This window comes from Dromaius novaehollandiae, chromosome 4 (genome assembly GCF_036370855.1).
Source record: "Dromaius novaehollandiae isolate bDroNov1 chromosome 4, bDroNov1.hap1, whole genome shotgun sequence".
Lineage (NCBI taxonomy): Eukaryota > Metazoa > Chordata > Aves > Casuariiformes > Dromaiidae > Dromaius > Dromaius novaehollandiae.
The window spans coordinates 23,087,745-23,101,526 of NC_088101.1; the positions used below are offsets into that span (position 1 = coordinate 23,087,745).

At 45.7% G+C, this 13,782-nt stretch overlaps 1 protein-coding gene across 16 annotated transcripts in view; it reads left to right on the forward strand.

Annotated features, from left to right (window-relative positions):
• ALPK1 (alpha kinase 1) overlaps window positions 1-13,782 on the forward strand; it is a 50,182-nt gene that overhangs the window by 23,313 nt on the left and 13,087 nt on the right. For 15 of the 16 annotated variants that reach the window (XM_064510611.1, XM_064510597.1, XM_064510610.1 and 12 more), the window contains 2 exons: window positions 779-933; window positions 12,088-12,286. In XM_064510611.1, the coding sequence (XP_064366681.1) occupies window positions 779-933; window positions 12,088-12,286 (354 nt within the window). Of the gene's footprint in view, window positions 1-778; window positions 934-12,087; window positions 12,287-13,782 lie in introns of those variants that run through there. The other variant, XM_064510612.1, reaches the window with a different exon arrangement.

A 13,782-nucleotide genomic window follows, 5' to 3' on the forward strand; every position in this document is an offset into this window, starting at 1 on the left:
GAGCTGGTGCGTGGATCTCTCATACGGGCAATGTAAGCTTCAACTGATGCCTGCGGTGCGTATGTAGAAAATGCAGTGTCGATACCGGTTCCCAGACACGTGGCCTAAGCAACTCTTCCTGCTGTAGAAGTAAGCTTTCTTGTGCTTCAAAGGTGGTGCTATCATCTACAGTTACTTCTTTGAGAGCACGTTGAATAACTCAGACCAACAACATTTTTGATTAAATTATCAGTCAAATAATTATTCTCCAGAACATACTGTCATTATATCCCTTTAGGTCTTTGTCTAATTGCTGTATACAGTCCAGGTTCGTCTCCCAATTTGGATGTGGCTTTTAAACCTTGTAACAGGCCTTCATTATTGGCACGAGCAAAATATTAAATACAGCCCTTAACAAAGGGGATGGGGCTTCTGCGCTGCTGCTTCATTTGCTCTGCCAGGAAACCTCTCCTCACGCAGGGGAAAATATTTCCTCGTGTCTGTCTGAGAGCAGCTCTTCACGCATAGCCGGCCACCGGGCTATGTTACTTCCTGCTAAAAACCTTTTTAATGGCTGATGGCTCTGATTTACCTGGAGGGCAGAGCAGACTGGGGTAGCTGGAGCCAGGCAACCTTTCCTTCCCTCGTGGTAGTTCCTGCAGCAAGAGCTGACAGCTCCTGGCTATTGTGAAAAGGCCTGGGCCGGGGGGAGGTATGCTTTTTGCAGGGTAGGTGCTGTACCATGACACTTGGGGCTGAATCCCCTGCAAGGCCTTTACCTGCACTTTGACCTTTCCAGCTTTGCTTCCCGACGAGCTGAGGACCCTCCTCGAGGAGGCAAAGGCAATGAAGTGGCCCTTTGTGCCGGAGAAGTGGCAATACAAGCAAGACGTTGGCCCAGAAGACAAAACAAACCTGCAAGATGTGATCAGCGCGAGGCTCCCTGATTTGCTGGTATGGAGTTCAACGCACCTGTTTGTAAAACATGCCGCTGCGGTGCTTGAGTAAGCCCTGGTGGGTGATACTGGGATTCCAGAGACTTTTTTTTCCCGCACTGTAGCAGTGACATGCTGGTTGGCAAGCTGAGGTGAGCGCGTCTCTGCTGGGAAGGGGCTGCTCCTAGGGGCCAAAGGGCCAAAGCAAGAGATGGGGCTTTCATTTGGTGCTCAGGCGAGAGAGGGGGACCCAGAAGCTACAAATCATTTCGGACTTTTTTGTTAAAGTTGTTACAAGGCGATCTGTGTGAATCGCTCTTTGTGAGGCAGCTAATCTCCGCCTCGCTTTGGCGTGTTCAAAGAGAATAGAAGGAGGCAAAAAAAAGATACTAATGAAAAGTGCATGCATACATTGTTAGCAATGCTAATACTTAGCCTGTCACACACAAAGCAATCCTCAAATCAAAAAAAACTATAGTGCCAGACTGCTGCCCTGAGAAGAGAAAGCCGTGAAAAATTACTCTGGGGCAGGGGGAAAAGGCGACAGAGCCTTAGGAGAGCTCATGGACAGGCTCTGCCTTGTCCAGAAGTGATCAGAGGGGTGTGCAGGGATCTTCCACGCACTAAGCACCTTACAGGAGCAGAGCTTTGCTCGCTGAAACGTGCAGCGATGACTTTTTTTATGCTGTTTCTACTCACTTTGTGCTCTGGCGACGGTAGGTTGGGCACTCGCTCTGTCAGTTCATCTAGGTCCACAGTGCAGCTCTGTTTTCAGTAACAGAGATGAATGTTTCTCTCTTCCCTGGAAATCTGGTGTTGAAATAAAACTAAAACGAGAAATGTTTACATAACGTTTTAGAAGACAAGGTTTTAGAAGATAGGATTTTTGAACAGAAATATGTGCATTTTTTAATTCAGGACTGCTAGGAGGAAGTGAGGATTACTTGTCTTGGTGGGATTTGTGTAATTAGACACCTGCTTTCTCAAGAAGATGACTTGACAGGATCCCTTTGGGGACCTAACCTGGCCGAAGGCAGGAAAGCCAAGAATTGCCTTATGCAGCTTCTCATGTGGGTAAAGGATGCTTGTCTGAGTGAGGAGCTGCAGGATCCAGATTGTGCTCGGGCATCCCATCATGAAAGTTGAGGAGTTTAAGATTAGAAAGCAGGAAGAAATGTTGGATTGCTTTTTGTCTTTCTAATTTTCTCAGATGTCAGACATGACTCGTAGCAGGTAGAGGACTCCTTTTTCAGTGGGAAATGTGATACCTAGCCTAATGAGTGTCTCTTTAGCAGGACGGACATAAACTAAAGATGAGGTGTTTAATTTTCTTATACTTACTGTGGTGCGTATCCCAAGCCAACACAGTCATGTTCCTCATGGGAAGGGGCAATCCGGCCTGAAAAGCTGGGGACCCGGGCAGGAGCTGGCCTCACAGAAATCAGGCTGCAAAACTGCTGTTAAATACAAGGGGGGACAGGAGATTTTGCCTGTTTCAGTGAGAACGCTGCCCAAATAAGGCCAGCAAGTTTTTTTTATTTGAGGACACTGATTATTTCTAACACAACAGCAATGAGAAGTCCAAAAAAAGGCCAACAACTAGGTTGTGATTGCTGCGAAGCAGATATTTCAGCCCGAGCATCCCCTCGCCAGCATCGTACGTTGCTGGAATTCTGAATTCGGTGGCTGGGGGGCTGGGGGGGGGGTTCTTCTTGGGTATTTATTTTCTTTTTCTCTTTGGTGTGTGTGGCCTTAGACAGAAATTTATGGCGGTGGTTGACCTCCTTTACAATCCTCGCACAGCGCTCTAACTTTGGAGCGTTTGTCTGCTCTCTCCCAGGATAAACACCTGCAGTAAACTCCCTGAGAGACCTGGATAGATGGGAGATTAATGTGGCTGTAATAGTGGAGCAGTGTTTTCAGCATTATGCCCTCTCCCCAGGTAGATGGATCTTTTCTGAGATGATACCAATTATTTATTGCTGAAACATCTGTTGATAACTGCAGCTGCCCTTGTTAAACAAAGCATATCATGGGGTCATAGACTATAGGGACCTAAAATCCTACCGCATGCTAGTTTTAGACTATTCACCAACACCCCCTGACGTCCATTGGTTACCGTTGTCTTCAATGTTCCATCATGCGGGTGAAAATACTTTGTAAACATTGTGCTGCCTTTCCCCATGTGCTTTGAAGTATTATTTCATCTTCATTGGTAATTTATATTCTAGTGCTATTGTACCATGGGAAAAAAGGGAAAACCTTTTTTTGTTTTCCATTTAAGTGTAGATAGACTGACATTTTGACCTGTATTATTAGTATTAGTCAGGAAAAGGGATTTTTTTCCCCTTCATCCATCCCCCCCCCCCCTTTTTTTAATAAAATTTCAAGGCAGAGCAAAGGCTGCTTCAGTGCTTTGAATAAAAAGCTGGGGGGGGAAATGAGGCTGAAGAGAAGTGATTACAGTGTGATGAGGAAAGATAAAAGTCTGAACAACTTTTTTCTTCTTCTTTTTTGTTTTGGCATGAGGGACAGAGGCATAATTTAATTCCCTAAAGGAAAAATAAGTCTTTGTCAACTTATTGTTCAGAAAAACCTTTAAAATTTTTCATCTGTTTATTTTAATTTGCCATGCTTAGAATAAGCTCATAAACCGTAATTCATTACATTTTAAAAGTGCTTTGAGATCCATGAATGAAAGGCACTTCATTACCATAACACACTGGCGCTGTTATGAGGGGCCAGATCTGGCTCCCAGTGCTCGTGATGAGGATGTTTTACTCGGTGAGTAGGCTGAAAAGCTCCATGAGACCAGCACAGGGAGTAAGCGGATTAGGCTTTGGCTTCAAGGGTTTGCCTTAGTGTCGCACTTTAGAAAGTGGGATACCCGTTGCTGGCGGCTGCATGCTAGTTTGACGCATCAGGAAGGCAAAGCCACCTGCACCTGCATCCTTTTAAAGTGCTCTTCTTGGCCTTTGCTGTGGGATTGTTACTTCTGCATGCTGGCTAAAGTAGGGGGAAGGCATGGCAAAAACAGACTGGGGAGGGGGGAGAAGTGCAGGGAGGGGACAGGCGAGCCAGAGCTGCTTCTGCTCTCTCGCTGCAGCCCAAGTTCAGCGGGAGTCACACTGCCACACAGAGTAGAGCTCAGTGCAGGGTTTGGCGAGATAAGCACATTTTTTTTTCTTCCTGGTCTCTCCAATATATAAATTGCCAAACCTCCCTAGGGATTTGAAGGCAGCAGATTTGTGGTAACACTTAGCAGAAACTGGCACTTCTGGTTTTACAAGATCTTTGCATCTTACAGAAGACTTTTCCTTTTATTTTCTTTTCTTTTTTCCCCCCCTGCTGCTGATTCACCAGCCAAAAAAAGACCAACCCAGTTCAACAAGCTCAGCATTTTAAGAGAACCTCACTGTTAGCTGCTATCAGCTAGCAAGCTAGGCCCCTTTGGGCAGCCCCCTTCTCAGCCACATCTCCCATTTGGTGGGAATTTGCACTGAGGTCCAAAGGGCGATAACCGGTATCTGTTACCAAAGCAAGAACTTGAAAACACTAGGGTTTTTTGTTTTATTAACAAGTCAAAGCAAAATCAGAATTGTCAAAGGACCTTGCTGACAAATGTAAAGGTAGAGGGATTACTTTTTCTCTCTTAAAACACACGTGTTCTGCGAGGTTAGGACTGGAGCTGCACTTCCAAAACAGAGGCTTCTAGTGGTTCCCCTCCCTGCAGATGTCCGGTATCGGAAGCGATAGCAGTATCCTTCTGCTCCGTAACCAGCCAACAGAGGGCAACATGCCCATGTACGCACAGGCTTGATCCGGCAAACCCTGTGGTGGGGTTTCACCGAAAGACTCCTGTGTGCACACGAGTAGTTCTCTTGTGGGATTATCCATGCAGCATTAATTTTTGTGCAAGATCAGAGCCCACGCTCACCCACCCTAATGACGGAGGACTTCACTTTGTTGTTAGCTGTCAGTAGCTACTGTGGCTGGCGCAGGTATTCAGCCATAGGGCAGGCTGTGCTGGGACAGGAACAGTGCAAACACAAAAGCAAAGTCCAGCCTTCAGTGATTTCATCATCTAAGGCCTTGCCCTTGCAAAGACACTGAGGAAAACAATTTGCAGTTCATGTTTAAGTGGGCTAGTTAAATGACCTGAAGTCTGTGGGCGACACTGGCCCCCGGATTGAAGATGTCTCCATGCAGGGGGACGCAGGGAGCCCTCACTTCGCCGTGGCGGAGGGGCTGCTGGGTGGGCACTCGCCCGTGCCTCCGAGGCTCCCCAAGAGCGGATCTCGTTGAGGTGCCCCTGCAGCCACCACTGGAGCCGTGCAGGCTCGCCCCCTGCTCCCTGCCTTAGACGGGGGCGGGGGGGACGTGGATATTCTGGCCCTGTTTGTGCAGAATCTCATTGAAGTTAATGGGAACATTGAAGAGAATAGAAAATAGGCCCAAGCAAGGGCTGCAGGGACGTTGGCTAATTACGTACTGATGGATTATCATTAGGGAAACCATTCTGAGGGAAGTACCCTAACTAGCGTTGGGTGTGTGTGTGGCACTTGAAAGCCAGGAGCCTTTGAAAAAGAAATAAAGAAGGGGCTGGGGATTTAGTTTTCTCTGCCTTGTACCTGTTGGTGTGGTAACAGGAGAATTAAAGCCCTAAATCTTAGTCCTGGGATCTTAGTTTTTCAGGCTGACCTTTTGCTACCTGCCTCGTAAGAGCTCTTCTTGGGTGATCCCGGTGAAATGAAGAGTGACATAACTGAGAACTGTAGCTGTGGGCCGAATTCAGCACAATTCGTGGCCTCACAGCCTCCCTTATGTTGGGCTGATCCCTGACACTTCAGGGCTTTTAAAATGAGAAATATCAGAGATGAGGTTCTGTAAGTGCAGGAGAGCAGCAGCTACCTCCTTTGTGAGTCACGATGGGCAGTGCTTTGGACACTGCCCAGGTGAAGCTGCAAGTTATTTGTCCTACTGGATCCGAGGGCAGCTTTACCGCTTGGGCGCAGGGTGACTACCCTGATGTTGCTAGCACACAATGCTGAAAAGCCTATATTGGGTACCTAGAGAAATGTTGGTTCACCTTGTTCATAGCTAGGATTTCCTTTTCTCAGATGTTGCTTATTGGAGTCTTTCCTCCGTAGAAGATAATTGTATTACTGAGATTGCTATGCTGTATTTTTTCTTGCAAATTAAATTACTTCTCTAACGGATTTATATTTTGAGGACACAGTTTTAAGAAGGAAAGACTCTTGGATCTTTAACTCTGATTATAATGGGCTTCATCCTGCCCCATCAGGGAGAGTTGTCACTGGCATTTAGCTATTTTTAAGTATTAAAATATCTCCTTTAACATACTGTTTTAACATACCACAGAGAATTACCACAATAGTTTAGACATAATCTTCATCTGGAGCACAGCAGGGCAAGTCTTAGGGCCAAAAACTGCTTGTTGCACCCATCCTGGGTAACAAGTAAAAGTGAGGGACTCCTTGGGATGACAGTCCCCCAGATCCCTGCTGCCTTGGCAAATATACAAGGCCCACAGGAACTGCTCGAGCAGTTTCCTCAGCGCTTTAAACTATTCTGCTTCTGTCCTTCCCCAAAATGCTGCTGTTCAGCAGCCTGGGCTGCCTGCTGCTTTCCTCTCTCCTGATACTGCTCAAGTTCATCATGCAGATGGCTTCCACTTGCACCCACAGGTAGCTGTGCCCCCATCGCTACCTCTACCTGCAAGCAGCATTAAGATCTACATGAAAACAGCAGCATGGTCAGGGATGGTACCTTCCTTCTCTTGCATTTACAGGGTGTGGGAGGCTCTCTCCATCCTTCCAAGCCTTGGCCCGCGTCACGGGAGCTGGTCCTACCAGCTGTACTCTGCAGACAATAATCTGCTGCAGCGATGCTCCTCGCAAAGAGGAAAGGGAGGATCATTGAATTAGAGAGGGCAAGCTTAGAACAGCAGATGGAACATATCGATAGTAATGAAACTAAATCATTGGAAAGTTGAATCGGAAAAAAGGAAGGGTCATTGATAAAAGCTGAGATTATTACTGCTGTAGCGCTTTCTCACTTGGTGAAGGAAAACTTGGTTGGTTGTAAAAACTGACCTATTCTGTGGTGTTTTGAGCTGCTAATAAGGGACCTAATGTTGCTTTCATTGAATAAACACCCAACCCTCCACTGCTTTGAGAATGAATAATTTGAGCTAATTAACAGCTTCAGAAGCTCAAGCCATTAAATTGTGTCCTCTCCTGATCTGAGCAGAGAGGTGAGTGTCCAGAATCCACTTATTCCTGAGACCACAACTGTTTACTATGGGACTTGACTGCCTCGCATTTCAAGCTTATCCATCTGCGTGTTGTGGACATGCTTTCTTCTGCCCATCACAGAGATGGTAGGAGGCTTAATTCATTGTTATTTGTAGAGTGTGCACTGATTGCCAGCTGAAAGGCAGAGATTGATAGAGAAGTCCCGTGCAGTGACAGCAGATTTGGTCTCTTGGAAATGCAGGCTTTGCTAACAGTGCATGGGGTAAAAGGGTGAGACTTCAGCTAAATCCATTGGTGTTTTGACTGTGCATTTAATCTGACAGGGGACGAATGTAGGAAAAAGTGAGCAATTTGTTAGGGTTCACGTATTTCAGTGATGTGCTAACTAGGGAGAGATCCTGAGAGAGAGAACTAAGGCACCTGGAAATACGTGCTATTGAAACTCCTGCCCTGTGCCCAGAATTAGAATTTCTTTGTCAACAGCTCGTGGGTTTTTTTTTTTTTTTTTAATTTTTAAACTTCAGCCACAGTTACAAATGAAATAAGGGCTAAAATGGTGTAAGATGAGTGAATATAAGCAAACACAGGAATCCAGACTATTTGCAAAGCTGTGGACATACTCTGAGAACTAATTGATTCTTGCCCCTGCTTTCTAACCTTACTGCTTGCAGAGGCGTTTTTCCAAAGGAGACCCTCCCCAGTCTGCACACTGCGTGTGAGGTTTGCCTATGGGATCCTCGCTTTATAAAGAGGGCAGAGAGAGTGGATTAAATCAATACTTCATATATTTGTGCTTGTAATTCCTCTTACATCAGCTGCCACATAAAGATTTCCCCTATTTTCTTCCCCTCCTCCTCGGCCTCATTTACTATGCACCAATAATTTCCCTTTGACGCTTTCTTGCCAGTTCTAGTGCCAGATGGCTCCGGTTCGAGCTTCTCCCCTCTCTTGGGAACGGCCCCCATTGTCAATGCAAAGGAGGCATCATGGCTTTGAACCCAAAGCTGGGACCCAAACTTCAGGCGCGATGTGAGGAGGAGCTAAAACGCTAATGCAGGAAACCATGCAAACAGCACACCCTCCCACTCATCGCCATTAAGGAAAAACCCTTCACTAAAGGCTGTTTTGCATTTTCCCCAATGGTTCATGTATAGAAATCTCGTGCAAATTTAATTCTGTCACCACCTGATTCCACTTCCCAGCCGTGAGGTTCCCTTTGTGTCATAAACTCAATTAGACATATGCATTTCACATCATGGACACAGATGTTAAAACAAAGTGTGCACGTACCTCTCTCTCTCTTTCTCTCTCTTTCTGTGTAGATGCGTACACACAAGCTTTAAAATGATAAAGAAAGTGAGTAAATCTGTTTACTGTGCTAGCCCGCTATGAAAAACAAAGTGCCCATATGTGGCGAGCAGAGCTGAATTTCTGATTGTGTTCAGCTAGGCTGTTACATCTTTGAAGTCAATAGAGTTTCCCTGGGTCTGCACTGGGTGACAGAGAGCCGTATTAGGGCCTCTCTCGCATTTGATTTCAAAGTGGCGAGGGGAGTGTCTTTGTGCGTGTTTTGTGTATGTGCCCAGCACGACAGTGCATTATCTGTAGGTGCTAAGGAATTTTACAGTCACACGATTTGGCAGTGAATGAAAGAAGTGGGTATTAATTTCTCGGTGTACTGCTTGGAACACGGGAGCATAATTGCAAAGACTGACATCAAACCATGTTTCTGTGTGCCACACAGCATGCAGCCCTGCCTTTTAAAAAAAAAATAGCGGAGTTTCTCTCCCTGGCTTGACTTTTCTACATTTTGTGTCCATTTGGTTTTGGAGAGGGACACAAGAGGTTTCAGCATTGAGCAGAGAGTTAAATTATGCAGCTGCAAGACTGCCAAGCCCTTCAGAATAGGATGCTTCGTTTAGATTTTCCACAATGCTATTGAAGTGCTTATTTTCCTCCTGAAGAGACACAAACAGATGCAAACTTCTGTAAACACTTTAGAAATGAATTCAGTGAGTTTGGCCTCTCAGCAGTGCTCAATAGCTGACAGAAAAATGTCTAATTAGTGCAAGTGGAAATAATAGGGCCACTTGGATTCCTTCCATCCTCCTCCAAGTCTACTTTTCCTAGGAACTCAAAGGCCCTTTTGTTTGGTAGGTCACCCTCTCTCAGGCTTTTGTGCTCCAATCTATTAAAGGAAGAAGGGGAGGAAAAAAAATAGATTAGGCGATGCTCTGTGCTTAAATATATGGCCTGTTCATGAGCATTTCGAACGGATAGTTTGCAGTGTCAGTTTACAGGTGCTTGGAGAGTGGGATTCCTCCATTGTTGACGGGCACAAGCAGAGCTGTGCGCACAGAGCTCCGGGAATCCTTTCAAGTGCCATCCTCTTAGAAAACTCAACTTGGGCTCAGGAAAAAAGGAAATTTGTACAAATTGGCCTCGCTGAAGTGCAAACAAGCTAGCAAATACTTGCTGCAGATCAGTACTGCAATCCGGCATTCATGTCGTATATTGTAGGCTCTTCTCCAAACCATCTGAAATAAGCTTTCTCCTGCACCTCAAAGGGCTCCGTGCTTTTGAAGCAAGTGGGTGTTGTTTGATCAGGCTGCTAAGATCCCTCCCCTAGATTGGATGCTGCTAAATGCTGCTAAAAATCAAGATGAATCAGGTTGTCAGTGAGGGGGCTCCGGACTAAAAGCAAAAAGAATAGAAATTAGGCTGGGGAGGAGTCCAAAGAATGGGCCCAAGTAACTTTAACAGTGTCCAAAGTAGTTAGCAGAAATTAGGTGTCTATCTGGCTTGGTGCTTTTAGGCCTCTGATGCTTCACAGGGAAGGCAAGTGAAAGAAACATGCTGCAGACAAAAATGGGAGATAGCTGCCAAACTCGATGTTTTAGCATGGACTTGTACAAAGTTTTCTCGCCAGTCTCTTGCTCTGTGGTGGTGCAGTGGGGCCTGCTTCTCCCTCCCATGTGTTTCTTTAAATCTGTCATTACTAGAGTTACTGACGTCAATAAGATAAGAAACACATCTTTTTCATGAAGAGACTTCATATGTTTCAAGGTGTTTTTCTGTTTTTTCTCTTGTGATTTACATACCCCAAAGCGCTACTTTAATATTGCCATCTCCAAGGTGTTAGAGCGACGCTGGGCCGCAGAAGGCCAGGCTCCCTGTAGACCACGTGAGGCTGTGGAAAGGCAGGTGACCAACAAGACGTGTCAGAGTAGGGCTGCGCCTGGCACCTGCAAGGCTCCCTAGCTAGAGATTTGTCTGTCGTTACAGCTGATTGCTGTGTTTCCAGAGCTGTGTGGTTCTCACCTCCACACCCTGGTTTTCTTCATACTTTGCAGCAATTGTGTGACAAAGAATCTATTTAAGAGGCAGGAGTTTAGAGACATCATTTCATATTCTTTGTTCATCCTGTCTTCTGTGCTATAGAGACATTTTGACACAGGATACAAAGGGGAGGACTCTGGTCACTGTTGTTAGTCATTCATCACGCCAAGCTGAAAACGGCTGCATCGGAGAGATGTTTCAGTGAAATGATGATTCGATTCTGCCCCCGCTGCCCAAACCTCTGAAAAGCGAATCTCCTAGCTGTTAGCGTGTGGAGCGCTGCCTTGCTCCACGAGCAGGAGGACTGCCCCAGCTCACCACGGAAAGGGCAGCGTTTTGGTGCCCCATCCTAACAGATGTGTGCAGGGATTCCCGGATACGCGCAGAGGCCGTGTGCCTCCACGCGGCTGCCCCGCCGGCTTCCCCTTCCCTTTGGCAGCATGCTGCCTCAGCGGCGCTGGCTGATGCCTCGTGTCACTCTGAAGGCTCAGCCACAGTGGGAGTACCGAGAGAGTTAATGCAGATTTAGAAATCATTAAAGATGACCTGCAAAGGAAAAACATTGGACTCCTGCCCTGTTTGTTCCTTTGTGGTGTACAAAGGAGCGTTTGATCCTCCAGTCTTAATGCTGCATTAATGCTGGTTGTTTATATTTAGGGCCTGGTCCCACAGGGAGCGGCAGGTCCCCTGGGAGTCCCTCATTTCCTAGGGGACTTCTAAGGAAAAAGAGGAAAAGAAAAGCTGAAACTAAAACGTAGTACTTCCACTGAAGTTAGTGGGAGCACCAGCTAATGATCAATAATGATAAATCAGACTAGGTAGACATTTACATGTTCATGCATATTCAGAGAAGTCTCATTTTCAGAAATGGTTTGAAAATGTGCTTTCTGAGCTGTCTGTGCCTCAGCATGCTTTATGTGCCACATGGAACGAATGCTCATTCCCCATCTCTATATGGATAGCTTGAGCTGCATCTAGGAAAATTGCTGTAGTGACCATTTCCAGTCTTTCCAGATTCTTATCCCCTTTGAACTAATTGTTGTTACTGCTAATAGTCTGTTGGGCATAATTTAAATTTGTTAACAAAGCAAATTATATGGTTCCAGATACTGCACAACAAATAGACCGAAAAAAAAAAAAAACCCAGGAGTGAAGGCTACAGTACTAACAAAATACCCAGCTGGAACCTTCCTATCTTAAAAACGAAAATATGACTGAAATTAGTCATAATTACAGATAATAATAAATCCTATCTGATCACTGTCCCCAAGGCTTTCTCCTATACATATGTGCCTAGGAATATAAAAACTATAATCTGAGCGTGGAGCGTTGAGACAGCCTTTTGGCTGCTGGTGGGTATTTGCATGTTATAATGATCAGTACTTCACTTGCTATAAAACCGTAGAGTTGCCTTACAGCAAATATTTTTAACTGGTATGTAGGCAGCACTGTTAGGCAGAGATTTCTTAAACCTGAATATTTTCCGTAAACAGCTAACTGAGCCTTTACTACTTGAGTTTCTTCAAGGCTGACTCATGATTTGGCGTTCTTTTCAGGTTTATTTGAAAGCCTCCATCATGGTCAAGGACTGTGTAACAGCAGCTGCTATTGTGTTTCTGATTGACCGCTTCCTATATTGGATTGATGCCTCAAGCAAACTTCTTCAGATTGCCAAAGGTCTGCACAAGTTGCAGCCGGCGACGCCGCTGGGCCCTCAGGTGGTCATCCGCCAGGCTCGCCTCTCTGTGAACGCAGGTAACGAAGCTCCCTCCCGTGCACTCGTCCCTCCGTTTTCTCAGCTCAGTCCCAATTAGGAGCTACTTGACTTTCAAGAAGATACTTTGTCCCTTTCTGGGGATGACATGCTCACGGTCCTGGTGCCATCTTTTCAAACGCACAGCCCACTCCCAGCCCCCTCGAGCCCTCCCAGCTCCTCTCACTAGCACAAAGGGGCTGGTATAAAGGGTTTCAGAGCCAAAAGCGGTAGAGAAAATTGTGAAAGGGTGTGGAAAATACTAATTGGAGCTTTTGTTCCTTAACAAATCTTCCCTGCTGGTTTCAAACAGGGGTATCTGAATTGCTGTACTTCTGACCAAGGGCCTTTAAAAAGTAAATTAGAATCCTGGCATATTCTCTGTACTGTCCCAGCTGCTTTTTTTTTTCTTCAGTAGACCCACTTGACTATGCAAACAATGCAGCTTACAAGTTGATAAAATTCGATTGAAAAAAAAAATGTCCATCATTCCTACAACATGGACAGCACCCGAAAGAATTTAGTGCATCTTCTCCCTGTGCCTTTGGAAAGAAGAAAACAAAAGCAAACAAGCTTGGTTTGAAAAACACAGTTTAGGAATATTTTATTTGCATAAATTAGTGAGAACTGAAAGTTCCCTCTATAGCCATTTTTATTTGTGACTGTGGACTTGTAATGTGCCCATTACCATGGTATTAAGGTACTGGCACATCCAATTTATGGGCTAGTTCAGCCAACACTTACCGTTGTCCACTGACTGGAGCAGCCTTGTTGAATGTGGTTGGACAATCATGACAAAAAGCAGGGTTCAGCATGAATAAAACTGATCAGATTAGTCCTTAGGCATCTCCTGCAGCCCATCAAGCCTGCCATGGATGATTCGGGCCACTGAAACATGCAACAAAAACACTTGACTCACTTGTGCTGTATGACAAGCAGCTGAAATGCAGAATGCCCATCTTTTGTTGCATCTTATTTACGCTGGTTTTTTTGGGTATGAATTCTGTGCTTAGGGTGTTTCTTAAAAGCCGGGTAGCAAGGGATGGGGAGGCAGCATAGCCCCTAGCTGTGCTTTCCGTGGTGGGACCTCAAGTTAGCTGACAGAGCTTCCCCTAATAGCAGGCTCCCCAAGGAGACCAAAATGGTTTTACATTTAGAAAAGCCAAGTTTTCTTGGGACAGAAACAGGCAGCTCTGCTGCCAAAGGAAGTGAGTTGGACTACTTTCTTCTGCAACAGAGAAAAGCAAGGGATTCCCAACCTAAGGGGAGAGCCTAAGCCCAGTGCCTGCCCCAAGCTTGTTGCCACCTCCCATGCTCTGAATCCAACAGCAACCCAATGAATGCGAATGAGCAGAGTGAGAAGCAAGTGTCTCAAGTCAAGTGCCAACAGCATCGGGCTTGTAGTAGCAGCTGGATTTACTCCAGAACCAGTGCACAGCCTTTACCTCTCTCATAGAAGAGAAGTGTCCCCTTATATTCACTTTACTGAAGCCTCGCT